The sequence below is a fragment of the Sander lucioperca genome, chromosome 4, assembly GCF_008315115.2.
Source record: "Sander lucioperca isolate FBNREF2018 chromosome 4, SLUC_FBN_1.2, whole genome shotgun sequence".
Lineage (NCBI taxonomy): Eukaryota > Metazoa > Chordata > Actinopteri > Perciformes > Percidae > Sander > Sander lucioperca.
In genome coordinates, this window is record NC_050176.1 from 35052134 (window position 1) to 35064922 (window position 12789).

Sequence of the window (12789 nt, forward strand, 5' to 3'; positions counted from 1 at the left end):
TTTATTTTCAAACTATAGAATAAACTCATGGTGATCGCCGAGTGTGCCTCGCGGTCGCTGCCCGGCGTCGTGTTACCTTCCTCGGGGCACCATGGGCTCGTAAGATGCCTTCGCTGTGGAAACGGATAACGTTCTCGGTGGCTTCGGTGCTCTGTGTCGGCTCGGTGGCGCTCCTGGTCGTGGCCCTGTCCACAGAGCGGTGGGTCACCGGACGGATCCTGTGTAAAACCGGGGCTGAGATTGTGAACGCGTCCCATCCGGAGATGGAGCAGTTCATCGGGGACATTTACTACGGCTTGTTCCAGGGAGGAAAGACCAAGAAGTGCGGGCTCGGCAACAGACGCTCCAAAATATACAGTAAGATCAAATGCAGCCTGTAAGCTCTCTGGGCATTCATTAGAAGACTACTTAAACTGTAGCTACCCAAAGTGTTCAATAGGCTATTAAACAAATAAACAATCATTATACAAATATATTATTTCTTGAAATATGAAAAATACAGATCAAATATTTAGCCTAATATTACCATGCAATTGTGAAATAATGCAGTAAAAAAGTTAAAATTAAAGTGTAGGCTATTGTTTATTTAGATCCCCATTACCTGCTGCATCAACAGCAATAGCAAATGCTACTAGGTCTACATGAGTGTATTTAACAGTGGAAATAGCACATATAACATCCATGCAGATAGCTCAATGTGGTATTATCACCTCTAGTACTCAACAAAGCAAACTTTCACCCTCTAATCAATAGCTTACACCATCAGGATTACGTGCAAAAGAAATCCTGGAGATCACAGAGTTTCCAAAATATATTAGGATGAATTTGGGGGAATTTCATAAGACAATTATATTTGATGAAATAGAGCAGCAATTAAAAAAAAAAAAACACAGTTTTGGGTTGATTAAATGTAAACGCAAGTTTATAAAATATGATACTGTCAGGCAGTAGAATAAAATAATTCTTTCCAACCTCAAAGCTACTTAAGGAAAAACAGTGTTTTGGCACAAATACATACCTGTTGCTTAGAGTAGGAATTAGTTGCCATGAGTTCATTAGATTTCTTCTGTTTATAATAATTATTATATGTCTATATTTTCTTTTAAATATATAATAATATAATTGTCTTTTAAATACTTTTTGGTAATTTTTGCTTGATATAAACTCCATATAAACAATAAAGGCATGACAATTAAAACTTGCAAAAAAAAAAAAAAGAATAAGAAACACATCACAGGACACATACTGCCACCGCATGGAATGCAAACATACAGACATGCTAGTTATTCATTAAGTTAGTTTATCGACTTAAATATCATAATACAAACATATAAAATAACTAAAATAACATTTTTACATCAAAACATTAGTTCCAAATAGGCTACAACATAACTCGTCTTCTATGCTATCTGTCTATGTTACCTGGCTCTCACGAGTCTTGACTCATTCAAACAAGCTCACACGGCTGATAATGTGTGTTTTTCTCTGTTTCTTCGGTAACACTTTACTTGAAGGTATAAGAGTGACATGACACTGTCATGAACACATGACACTGTCATGACACAGTCATGACACATGAACCCTAACCCTAACTCTAACTTGTCATGACAAAAACCGAATGACACTTAATGACAGAAGCGTTATGTCATAAACGTTTATGACATGTTCATGACAGTGTCATGTCACTCTTATGTAGATACCTTCAAGTAAAGTGTAACCGCTTCTTCTCTCTGCAGTTTTCCCAAAGCTTGTGCGGAAGTTGAACGGCGGCCTTCACATGATGGTGATCCTCTTCCTGCTGGTGGCTGTGGGGTTTGCACTGGTCAGTCTGTCTTTCTGCATTTACAACGCACGCAAGGTTCCCTACCAGAGCATCAAAGGACACAAAGGACTCTACTTATGGAACTTCATTGCTGGTATGTGAGGCAACTCTGTCTTCACTCTTTCCTTTAAAATATTGCACAAATGTTGATATTTTTTTTTGCCTGCTTCACATTTCCACCCTCATTTTTTCCACTTGTGCTTCTGTCCACTATATAACTCACCCAGTTAACACCCCTTTCTGTCTCGTCACCAATTTCTTCTTATTGTTATTTTTATTTCAGTGCATTTTCTATCACACCTTTTTGTTTTATTCTTACGTATTTTTTCTTTATCTTCCTGCATGCTTTTGAGCATTACCGGTACTTCACCTCTCTATTTTCCTTGCCTGACCTTTTTTCCAGCTTTCTTTGGTGCCCTGGGCATGCTGTGTTTCCTGGCAGCCGTGAGGCACCACGGTCTGACCGAGCGTGTGGCTAATCATCAGGAGAACCTCTTTGTGCTGGTTGTGCTGGATGACAGCCTGGACTGGTCCTTCTGGCTGGGTGTAGGCAGCATTGCCACTCACTTTGCTGTCTGTGGAGTGGTTGCCATGAGCCGGATCAAACTGCCCAAACCGGAGATCAAGAAACCTGAAGAACCAACCATCGCTGCTCTGGACCTGCTCTACTGAAGGACCAACCAAGGAGCATTTACATCACTGATGGTTGACTGGAGCCAACCACAGTGACTGACAGCAGAGTGAAACCAACACTGTGCCAGTGCCCCTTAAGTCTTAATACTGTAGCCTAACCTACATGAGTGCAAAGAGTCCTGCATCCCGAACTTGTCCTTTGCATTCTAGACATCCTGTGCTGGATATATTCTGTCTATAGCTGCACAATGTAAATACATCATTGTTTTTTCATTTTATGTATAGAATGCCATTAACGGATCTGTTATTCTAGCCCCTTCATGATGGATTTTTTTTTTTACAGTAATTATTCTTGATCCCTAGAATCAAGAAAGTGCAGCTATGCATGAATAATGGGGAGTTATGGGCTTATGTGATGAATGTAAACTATACCATAATCATTAAAGGTTTTTTATTACATGTGTTAGATCGGTTATAATCATACTAACAACCTTGTGACAAACAAATATTTAAAGTTAACTTTTATTTAATTTATTTAAATTCAAAAAATAGTTGGAGTAAGCCTACAGTATGTGTTTCTTCTTTTTGTGTGTGTTTTATTTTTGTTATCTTCCAATGACCTGAACCTTTGTATGTAACTCTTTCATTTGCTCTCTACAGTGATATAATATCCCCTGTCATAAACTTGCAAATATCAGGTCTCGACCCAGTGAGGATCTCCTTATAGTAGCCTATAAATCTATGATTTCAGTAAAAAAAAAGATACATTAAGTCAAACTTTAGTCCCTTTGAATGATTCATTGTCTTGCTAAACAGTATGCAAAATACTTATAAGTAGATTTAAATGATGTGACCTATTGAATCAATTATGTGACACATCGTCAACTGCTGCTGATTCAAAGCCTGCAGTTTCTCGATGCTGCCGCCAGGTGGCGACAAAGACGTACCATTCTCGCTTGGTGACGTGTGAAAACCGCGACGCTGTCAGGTCGATTTGGCTGCCTTTTCCACATGTTTGCGACCTCTAAATCTCTGAGTTAATAGGTTGTGTCGGGGTTTATATATGTACAACAGATGACAATGCTTCTTCTGAGGAGAACCGTGCAGGCGGCGGTGCGGACAAAACACTGCAGGTCATTTTCTGCGTCACAGACTCACCTGAACGAGAGAAAAGTAAGTAGCCGTTAGCTGTCAAACGTTATAAGCTCACAGCTTACGTCACTGACTCACACAGGACTCATCCACTTTTCACACTTACATGGAACTGTATATCAGAGGTTTTAACCCTTTCAGTGTGTGTTTGTTTGTTTGTTTGTTTGTTTGTTTGTTTGTTTTACTATATTCGTGGGGTCCAAAAACCGGGGAATACAGTATACTTGTGGGGTCTGCACAGCTTTGTGGGGCCCAAAATGCTGGACCCCACAAGTTTAAAGTGCTGTTTGAGGGTTAAGACTTGGTTTTAGGATTAGGGTTAGAATTAGGTTAGGGTTAGGGTAAGGGTTAAGGTTAGGCATTTAGTTGTGATGGTTAAGGTTAGGGTAAGGGGCTAGGGAATGCATTATGTCAATGACGGGTCCCCACAAAGATAGTGAAACGTGTGTGTGTGTGTGTGTGTGTGTGTGTGTGTGTGTGTGAGAGAGGGAGAGCATCAGTGTGTGGGTGTTTGTCTTTGGGTGTCAAAAACGGTATGTACTAGCTACTTCCATTTATCAGCCTCACAAAGACTTGTATTAGCTTCAAATATGGATGTATTTCACATTTTCGAAATAACCAGGAAATTGAAACTTAAGGCAAGGCAATCAGTCAATCAGTTAATCAATTAATCAATCAACCAAAGTCACAGGAGAACAACGCCCTCCAAATTCAGCTTCACCCTGTTTTGTTCTGACTCCATACTGCCAGTTGACTGCTCCCTGAAGATCTTAGATTACACATGTAGAATTTGGGTTTTGCCCAGAAGAAATGTTACAATAGCATTTTGTCAGAATTGTGAAGGTTCAATGATAGCTCATTACAGAACAGTAACCCAGCTAGTCAGTGTGATCTGTGAGGTTGGTGTTAAAACTGACAAGAGCTGTGAGCTTACAACAGCCTCACTCATAACTAATAATTCATTAAAGAGCCGAAATAGGGATCGACCGATACGGATTTTTTAGTGCCGATGCTGATTACTGATTTTTTTTCATCAGCCTTAGCCGATGACCGATACGGGCTGCCGATTTTCTTGAGCCAATATTTGGAGCTGATACTGCTTTTGCTCCCTCAATTTACATCATAAAAATGTTTATTTATGATGTAAATCACACTGGATTTGTTTTTGGAATCTGCTCTGCCATTTCTTTAAAAATATTAAACAAAAACACAGATCAGGGTCATGTCTGCAATCATCTTACATTCATATCACCCAAATTATGTGTGCAATGTGCATCATATGGATGGGTGCACTGCATATGGTTAACTGTGCAAGGGTATTACTTTCATCAACATCTACAACACAGCCTTGATGATGCATTGCTTGCTGACATAGGACAGATATAATCAGGTCATCACAAAATGTCCTTTGTCAACACATTTAAATAATTTAAGAAAACAATAAACCTGAAAAGTAGCCATGGAAATAAAGTGCTTGATTTGTAATTTAAGACTGCCATGGTGCAGCACTCTGCTAGTGGAGGAGGGTCAGTGCATGGTCTGCACGTGAACTGCAGCGTCTCCAGCAACACAGAGCTGCATGTGGACGCCTGTCTGTAAATAATGCCGGAAAAAAACTATCGCTGATAGTAAAAACGCAAATATCGGACGGCCGATAAAATCGGTCTATCACTAATCCGAAACTCAAAGCATCTTTTACTCCGCTTTTACTCTAATCATACCATGTCACAAACCTTTATGACTTTGTAGGGCACAAGGGTTAACACCTAGAATGTTAATAGTTCACTAAAGCATCATAACCAATAAATAACACCGACAACCTATTTCATCATTAAGTACGATGGGACACTCCCAAACTTTGACGCTCACATGTTGATTGGATTTAGGGTTGCATGATATTGACAAAATGTGATATTGGGATATCGATTATGAATATTGCGATATCAATATTAATTTCGATATTTTTAAACACATGTAAAATTACAAAAGTTATGGGAAAATGCATCAAAATAGATTCATAACAAATACAACACAAGTTTTATTTCAACAGACTGTCATATTGGACTGGTCCAACATGAATAAATAAATAACGACCATATCTACAGAACAGGACATGTTTTACTGGTTGTACAGTATAAAATAAATGAATAAAGAGAACAGGACGCAACTTTTCTTTCGCTTCTCTGATTCGTTCCGTTTTGTTGTCTCTATCTATTTCTTCACTTACACTGTCACTCTGTCGAAATATGCACACACGTGGTACGCTCCATAGGGTTAGTCACGTAGTGGACCCGTGCGCTGACGTGCTCTAACATGTGCAAGTGGCACGGTAACTGGCCAATGGAACATGATCATTATAGCGTTTCAAGCGGGCTCTAAATCAAACACAAACACTTTCGATATAATATTGTGCAACGTGATATTGCGATAACCATATTGAGTCGATATATCATGCACCCCTAATTGGATTGCCATAATAACACACAAGGAGGCGTTACAAGTAAGCGCGATGGCTCATTTTGCTTATAGGGACCAGAGCTATTCTGTTGTGATAGGGAGATAGACCAACTGGTTCATGGGGCGGATGGTGTTCCTCATTGTGTTTTATGTGTGTCTGCAGGGTCTGGTGCTGGGAGTGTTTGAGAAGGATGGAGAGGAGGGTGGCCTTCATCTGACAGAAGCAGCCGCAGGTTTTGACCAAACTCTGTCTGGGAAACTCTCTGAACTGCTGAAAATGTGAGTCTGTGATAACTGAGCTGTCCGTATATTTATTTTTATGTGATGCCAACAATATACGCTTAGACTAATGCAGTTATACAACAGTCCTGCAATCAATCCTCCCTTCATTAGTCATTTTGGGGCTAATGTTGTAATATTTAGTTTAACCTCTTTGATAAAACATTGGGTGGAAAGGCTTTTAGAAGCTGAACTGAATTTGAATCAACACCTCTCAACCAAACATTAAACTTGCATTCGTTCATGGAAATGGCTATATAAAATAATCTTCTCTCAAGGTCCACTTACTCTTTTTTTTCTTAAGCTTTTGACCATATCAAAAGGTCTCCATTAGCAGATGAAGTTTACTCATTTGTTTTGGAGCTGTAGATGTTCAAAATTATTCCAAAGTCTTTCTTTTGGAAAGTTTAAACAAAGTAAAACATTTATAGCCTACCTGAACATATGATTTAGTGCAGGGCTGTTGTATGAGACTGTGTTAGTTTTAGCTAATCAACTAAGTGCATAGTGTCCGAGACAAAAGTCTCTAAAATTTTTATTAAGAAACCGTATACAGATAAAATAGCCAGAGGTGAATGACATAATGCATAGTTGGTTAATAAACTGGTTTTGTTATGTTCTCTCCAGCTCTGGGCCGGCTCTCAAGACAGGCAAAAGCAGAATATTTTATGGAATCCACAAGGTAACAAGGTGTGACGCTCGATCAAGAAAAACCCTGTCTTTTGACGAAATGTCAGTGTTTAAATCTTCCCTGTGTCTTCTACAGGACTTCCCGTGTGTGGCAGTAGTCGGGCTGGGTAAGACCAGTGCAGGTGTGTGTGGGTCAGAGAACTGGGACACCAGCAAGGAGAACATCAGACAGGCAGTGTCAGGTAAGACACAAAACTTTGGTTGTCTTAGTGCTGGCGGCTACATGCAGGATCTACTGGAGTTTGAACCTGATATCTGTGTATTTGTCTGTGTGTGTTCAGCTGGCTGCCGGTTGCTTCAGGACCTGGAGGTGAAGCATGTGGAGGTGGACGGCTGCGGTGATGCCCAGTCAGCAGCAGAAGGTGCCGCTCTTGGTTTGTTCCAGTATGACCAACTCAAATCTAAGAAGAAGACCAAAGTAACCACACAGCTTCATAGAAGGTAGAGTAACAGATGGGCTGTAGCACAAAGCTGGGGCAAACTCAATTCTATAGGTAGAAATTGGCTCTTGAATTCATACATGATGTATCGTAGATCATCATAGATGTATGCAGCATCATGCTAATGTGTATATACTGTATGTCTGTGTATATTTATTCTCAGTGCTGACTCGGTCGGTTGGCAGAAAGGAGTTGTGTATGCAGAAGGCCAAAACCTTGCACGGCTACTCATGGAAGCTCCCGCCAATCACATCACTCCTACTGCTTTTGCCAACACCATCGAAGAGAAACTAGCGCTGCATGCTGAACGAGTCACAATAAACAAGAGGTTTGTGCATCATGCATCATTGTGACAGTACTCCGGAAAAAAAAAACAACATTTTAGGGATTTTAGACGTGTACTCTTTCTAGACAAGTTTTGAAGGCATCTTGTGACACATAACTGTAAATGTATCCCAACTGCTTTTTGTAGTGTTGCCAGATATTGAACAACATTTGACTGCATGTTCTGGGGAAAGTTTTTGCTTGGTGGGAAGATAAATATTGGATCATATTGGTATGTTTTTATTTTAATTTTGGCTTAAATGTATCCTCTAGTCTATAATATAATCAGGAAACATTTTGGCAACTACTTTACAGTATTCTGAAAGCTTTGGTCATTTATTGGGCTGGAAACTGTCAATCTGAAGGTGGAACAATTTTTTGAAAAGTCAATGGACATAAAAATTAATAAGCTTCTATTTTGATAATTGATTTGTTAATTTTTTAAAGATTTTAACATCTCCTAGTTCTAGCTTCTCAACTGTGAGGATTTACAGCTTTATGTCATGGTAATATGAAGGTCTTTGGATTGTGGATGTTTGGTCGGATACAACAACCTGATAAACCTAAAAAAAAAAGAAATTGAATAATTATATACATACAACTCTTATAAAAAGTTCAAAATATTCTATCACTTAAAATAAGGTCTGGTCTTAATATCGATCGTTTTCTGAACTCTGAAGAGTAGATCAAGGAAAAGAGTTCTTGTATAAGAGTTCATGTGTTTCTATAGATCTCAGGCTTGGATAGAGGAGCAACAGATGGGAGCGTTTCTAAGTGTGTCTAAAGGCTCAGAGGAGCCCCCTGTCTTCCTGGAGCTACATTACAACGGTTCTCCTGACAGCAAGCAGGCCCCGCTGCTCTTAGTGGGCAAGGGCATCACCTTTGACAGGTAAACCATAATAATGCACACTCCTGCTCACTACCTCATCATATAAAAATTTTACTATGCTCACATTAATTAATGGTGTTCATTCCCTCTGTTTGCCCATAGTGGTGGTATTTCTCTGAAGCCGTCTCCTTCTATGGATGCAATGAGAGCTGATATGGGAGGAGCTGCCACTGTGTGTGCGTCGATCGTCACAGCAGCAGCTCTGAAACTACCGGTCAACATTATTGGTAAGCGTTTCTTTCTACTTTTTTATAACTTTGAATCACTGTGCATTACTTATTTTTGATAAATAGAAAAATATAATGTTCAAGTGAAAACAAATCTCTTAACCTGTGGGTTTCCACTGGTTACAATACATCAGGTCTGGCTCCTCTGTGTGAGAACATGCCCAGTGGAAAAGCTACTAAACCAGGTGATGTTGTCATGGCCAGAAATGGAAAAACAATCCAGGTGGGTGGACCAAACAGTAACACGAGTGTGATGTGTTTGTGCACTTGATGTGTGTGTACAGATGAACAGGTTTTATTGCTCTGTACAGGTTGATAATACAGATGCAGAGGGCCGACTGGTTCTCGCTGACGCACTGTGTTACGGACACAGCTTCAACCCCAGAGCCATCGTCAATGTTGCTACGCTAACAGGTGTGATTTTTCAATTCATTTATTTACACAGTGACGTTGGCAGCAAACAACAACTGATGTTTCATGTTTACATCATCATTTACATATTTTTTTAACAGCTGTGACAGCGACACTGGTAATGTTTTAACCTTGTGTGTGTGTGTGTGTGTGTGTGTGTGTGTGTGTGTGTGTGTGTGTGTGTGTGTGTGTGTGTGTCATCATGGCAAAATGTAGTCCTGAAAAAAGCTACTGTAGTGGGATCTATGTAGCGGAGTAGTTTATACTGTATGTCTGCGGCCAGATTTGGTCACCACGATAGAGTTGCAACTGTGCAAGATGCATTTACGAAACTTTGCAGGTTTGTAGTTGAGATCAAAATGGCAGATTTCGGAAATGGGTGTGGTGCGAGCAAGGGGCGGCGGAAGTAGGGGGGTAGGATTAGGGAAAGGGCCCCCCCCACTTTAGGCCCATGGCCTGATTTGGCGTCCTGGCTGGTGAGATCCATCGCAAGATGGTCTTTCTAGTAGTTACTTCAACTTTTGGTTGCTGTCAATTCAGTTTTTGTTGCGGACCCACTATCAGACTCTGACCGCCTGAAAAGCTAGTTCTCAAGGAAGAAACTGTCAAGGAAGTGATCTGTATATTATGCAAAATCATTCCCTAACTAACCATAAAAAAACACACCAGAGAAGATTAGGCCTGTAACAATTATTGCATAATTGTCTAATTGTAAAATAATAATAGCGGTTTCCTTGTTTAACTGCACTTAATTGCTAACATTAGCTCAGGTCTTAAGGCGTATGACTGGTAATTGTTGATTTTGTTTAGATATGCCATTTGTAATTATATAAGTGATTATTAGTCAGACTGTATATTTTTATTATTATTTCAATTGTTAGTTGTTGGCACTTGAGCCTATACACGTTCATAGCAACAAAAATGACAAGGGGGGATACAGTTAGAGAAAATGTTTTATGATAATAAAGAGGCGTTGTTTACTTCATAGGCTGTGTACTTGCTGGGGCCCGCTGCGTCGAGGAGTAAACCTCTATATATGGGCACCCACTGTACCAACTGAGCTATCTGGGCACCCACAAAATATATTGTTAATCGCAATTATTTCGGAGACAATTGTACAGCAAAATTTTGAATTGTTAAAGTTCTAGAGAAGATACATTAACACATACAGTAAGGTTTAGGAAAGTGCTGCATGATTTGCATGTGGTCCCCATGTAGCGCTTATGATGCAGGATGACAGTAACCAAAACCAAAAGTTGCCTGTCCATATGAGGTCATGTTTGCAGGTTGGTTTGTTGGTAAGAAGTTAGTGTGACTACAGGTGTGAAAGCAACCATAGGCTGATAATGTTACATGATTAAATAAAAAATGTGCTAATTCTAATTGGTAAATATTAAAATCTGTCTTTTTCTGTCTCCCAGGTGCAATGGATGTAGCTCTTGGCTCAGCAGCAACTGGAGTGTTTACAAACTCTGACTGGCTCTGGGAGCAGCTGCACAAGGTCCTGTGAATGCACATTAAACACACTCACAACATCTCAGTCCATCAGATCCTGTGTTGACTAGTGTGTGTGTGTGTGTGTGTGTGTGTGTGTGTGTGTGTGTGTGTGTGTGTGTGTGTGTGTGTGTGTGTGTGTGTGTGTGTGTGTGTGTGTGTGTGTGTGTGTGTGTGTGTGTGTGTGTGTGTGTGTGTGTGTGTGTGTAGGCTAGTGTTGTGACAGGTGACAGAGTGTGGCGGATGCCTCTGTTCCAGCACTATACCAGACAGGTGACTGACAGCCAGCTGGCTGACCTCAACAACATCGGCAAGTACAGCCGGTACGTATCTCACTACACTCTGCTTCAGGCATCAGAGCAGTACAGGGCCTTGTTCTTCGTACATTAATAATAAAAGTATGCAAATTAGAATGATGACTATTTGACTCGAATCTGAATTTTTTTTTGGTTCTTCAAAATTGGTTTAAAAGTCATCTGATCAAGTTTTCAACTCTACTCATTTTTGCCTTTGTTTCAAAATAAGAGCGCAGTTACTCAAGATAACTTCATCCTGGCTTAACAAATCCATCCTCAGACTGTTTTTAAAGAACCACATTAGCGGGATGAGAATAAACAGGATTATTTTAGCCTGATAACAGCATGTTAGCCTGAATGAGCCACAGTTAAAGAACAGGACCCAGGAGTATACTCATGGATTATTTACCTGAATCTGTCTGTTGCATGTTGATTACCTTTCTAGTTCTGGCGGTGCATGCACAGCAGCTGCATTCCTGAGAGAGTTTGTCACCGCTCCTCATTGGGCCCATCTGGACATCGCAGGTGTGATGAGTAACAAAGATGAAGTTCCCTACCTGAGAAAAGGCATGTCTGGAAGACCAACACGTACGCTGGTAGAGTTTGCTGCAGGACTGGCCCACGATGGCTGAGAGATGACACAAAAATCAGATCGAACGCAAGACTAACTGTGAGCTTCTTCCCTGGCAAGATTCAACAGTGATCTCTCAACAATGGCCAAGTTTCGCAGTCTGTGCATAAATGAACAGTATCATATCCATGGAAGAGCTCTGAACATGTCAGGGATTCATGGCTGTATTTTTTTAAAACAAATCTGAAGGTTTCGGTTTTTACATACAGCTATTGCATCAATGTAAGAGGCCCCAATGTAAAGCAGGTTCAGTGTCTCCCCACACTGTTCAGATTTCAGCTAAAAACACCTGAAGCTCTGTACTAACTACATAACTCACATAATTTATATGTTGTATAAAATAAACTCTACAATTCGTTGTGTGTGAAACATTTGTTATCTCTATGGCTCTGTTGTTGATAACACTAATGTACACTGCTTGGCCCAAGGTATGTGGACACCAAAACATTACACCCTTTTGTTAACGTTAAAAACCTTATTTCAAAACAATGGGCATTAATGCACTGCTATCACAGCATATATTCTTCTGAGAAGGCTTCACCACCAGATTTTGGAAATTGGCTGCAGAGATTTGCCACAAGAGCATTAGTGATGCTGAATCCTGAAATTGGAAGTTCATCCCAGCTGGCATTTATCCCAAATGCCAGTCAAGTTATTCTACATTAAACTTTAAAAAAACATTTCTTTATGGACCTTTCATTGTGTGAGGGGGCATGTGGAAAGCAGTCCCCTGCCACTAAGTTGGAAGCACACTAATTGTCTAAAACGGTTGTGGCTTGTGACTGCTTAAAACAAAGCTGCTTGCGTCCCTGCATGAGTTTTGAGGAGGTCATTTAACCAATAGTGTTTTTTCCTTCATATTGCTTCAGATTAATGATTTGTAGAAGCCTAAAGAAGTGAAAGTATCAATTATTTCGCAAGGAAAAAATACAGAAAATTGAGAAGAGAAAAAAACTTTTTGTGTAATCTGTTTTTTTGTCTTATTCCCATCCAGATTACGCTTAACTGAAGCTAGCCGCACCATTTAAAACAACCCCAGACCAA

The 12789-nt window shown here is 40.1% G+C and overlaps 2 protein-coding genes across 2 annotated transcripts; both read left to right on the forward strand.

The window, feature by feature from the left end:
• The first annotated feature begins 104 nt into the window (after positions 1–104).
• On the forward strand, positions 105–2975 carry clrn2 (clarin 2). Its single transcript, XM_031277029.2, has 3 exons — positions 105–357; positions 1737–1916; positions 2226–2975. The coding sequence occupies exons 1-3, from the start codon at positions 105–107 to the stop codon at positions 2492–2494; spliced, it is 702 nt and encodes a 233-aa protein (XP_031132889.1). The 3' UTR covers positions 2495–2975.
• Positions 2976–3385: 410 nt separating this feature from the next.
• lap3 (leucine aminopeptidase 3) lies at positions 3386–12114 on the forward strand. The gene is made up of 13 exons (XM_031277016.2): positions 3386–3628; positions 6228–6343; positions 6971–7025; positions 7110–7215; positions 7315–7474; positions 7637–7801; positions 8528–8686; positions 8789–8913; positions 9048–9136; positions 9225–9327; positions 10746–10825; positions 11029–11141; positions 11560–12114. The coding sequence occupies exons 1-13, from the start codon at positions 3530–3532 to the stop codon at positions 11744–11746; spliced, it is 1557 nt and encodes a 518-aa protein (XP_031132876.1). The 5' UTR covers positions 3386–3529; the 3' UTR covers positions 11747–12114.
• Positions 12115–12789: the final 675 nt, after the last annotated feature.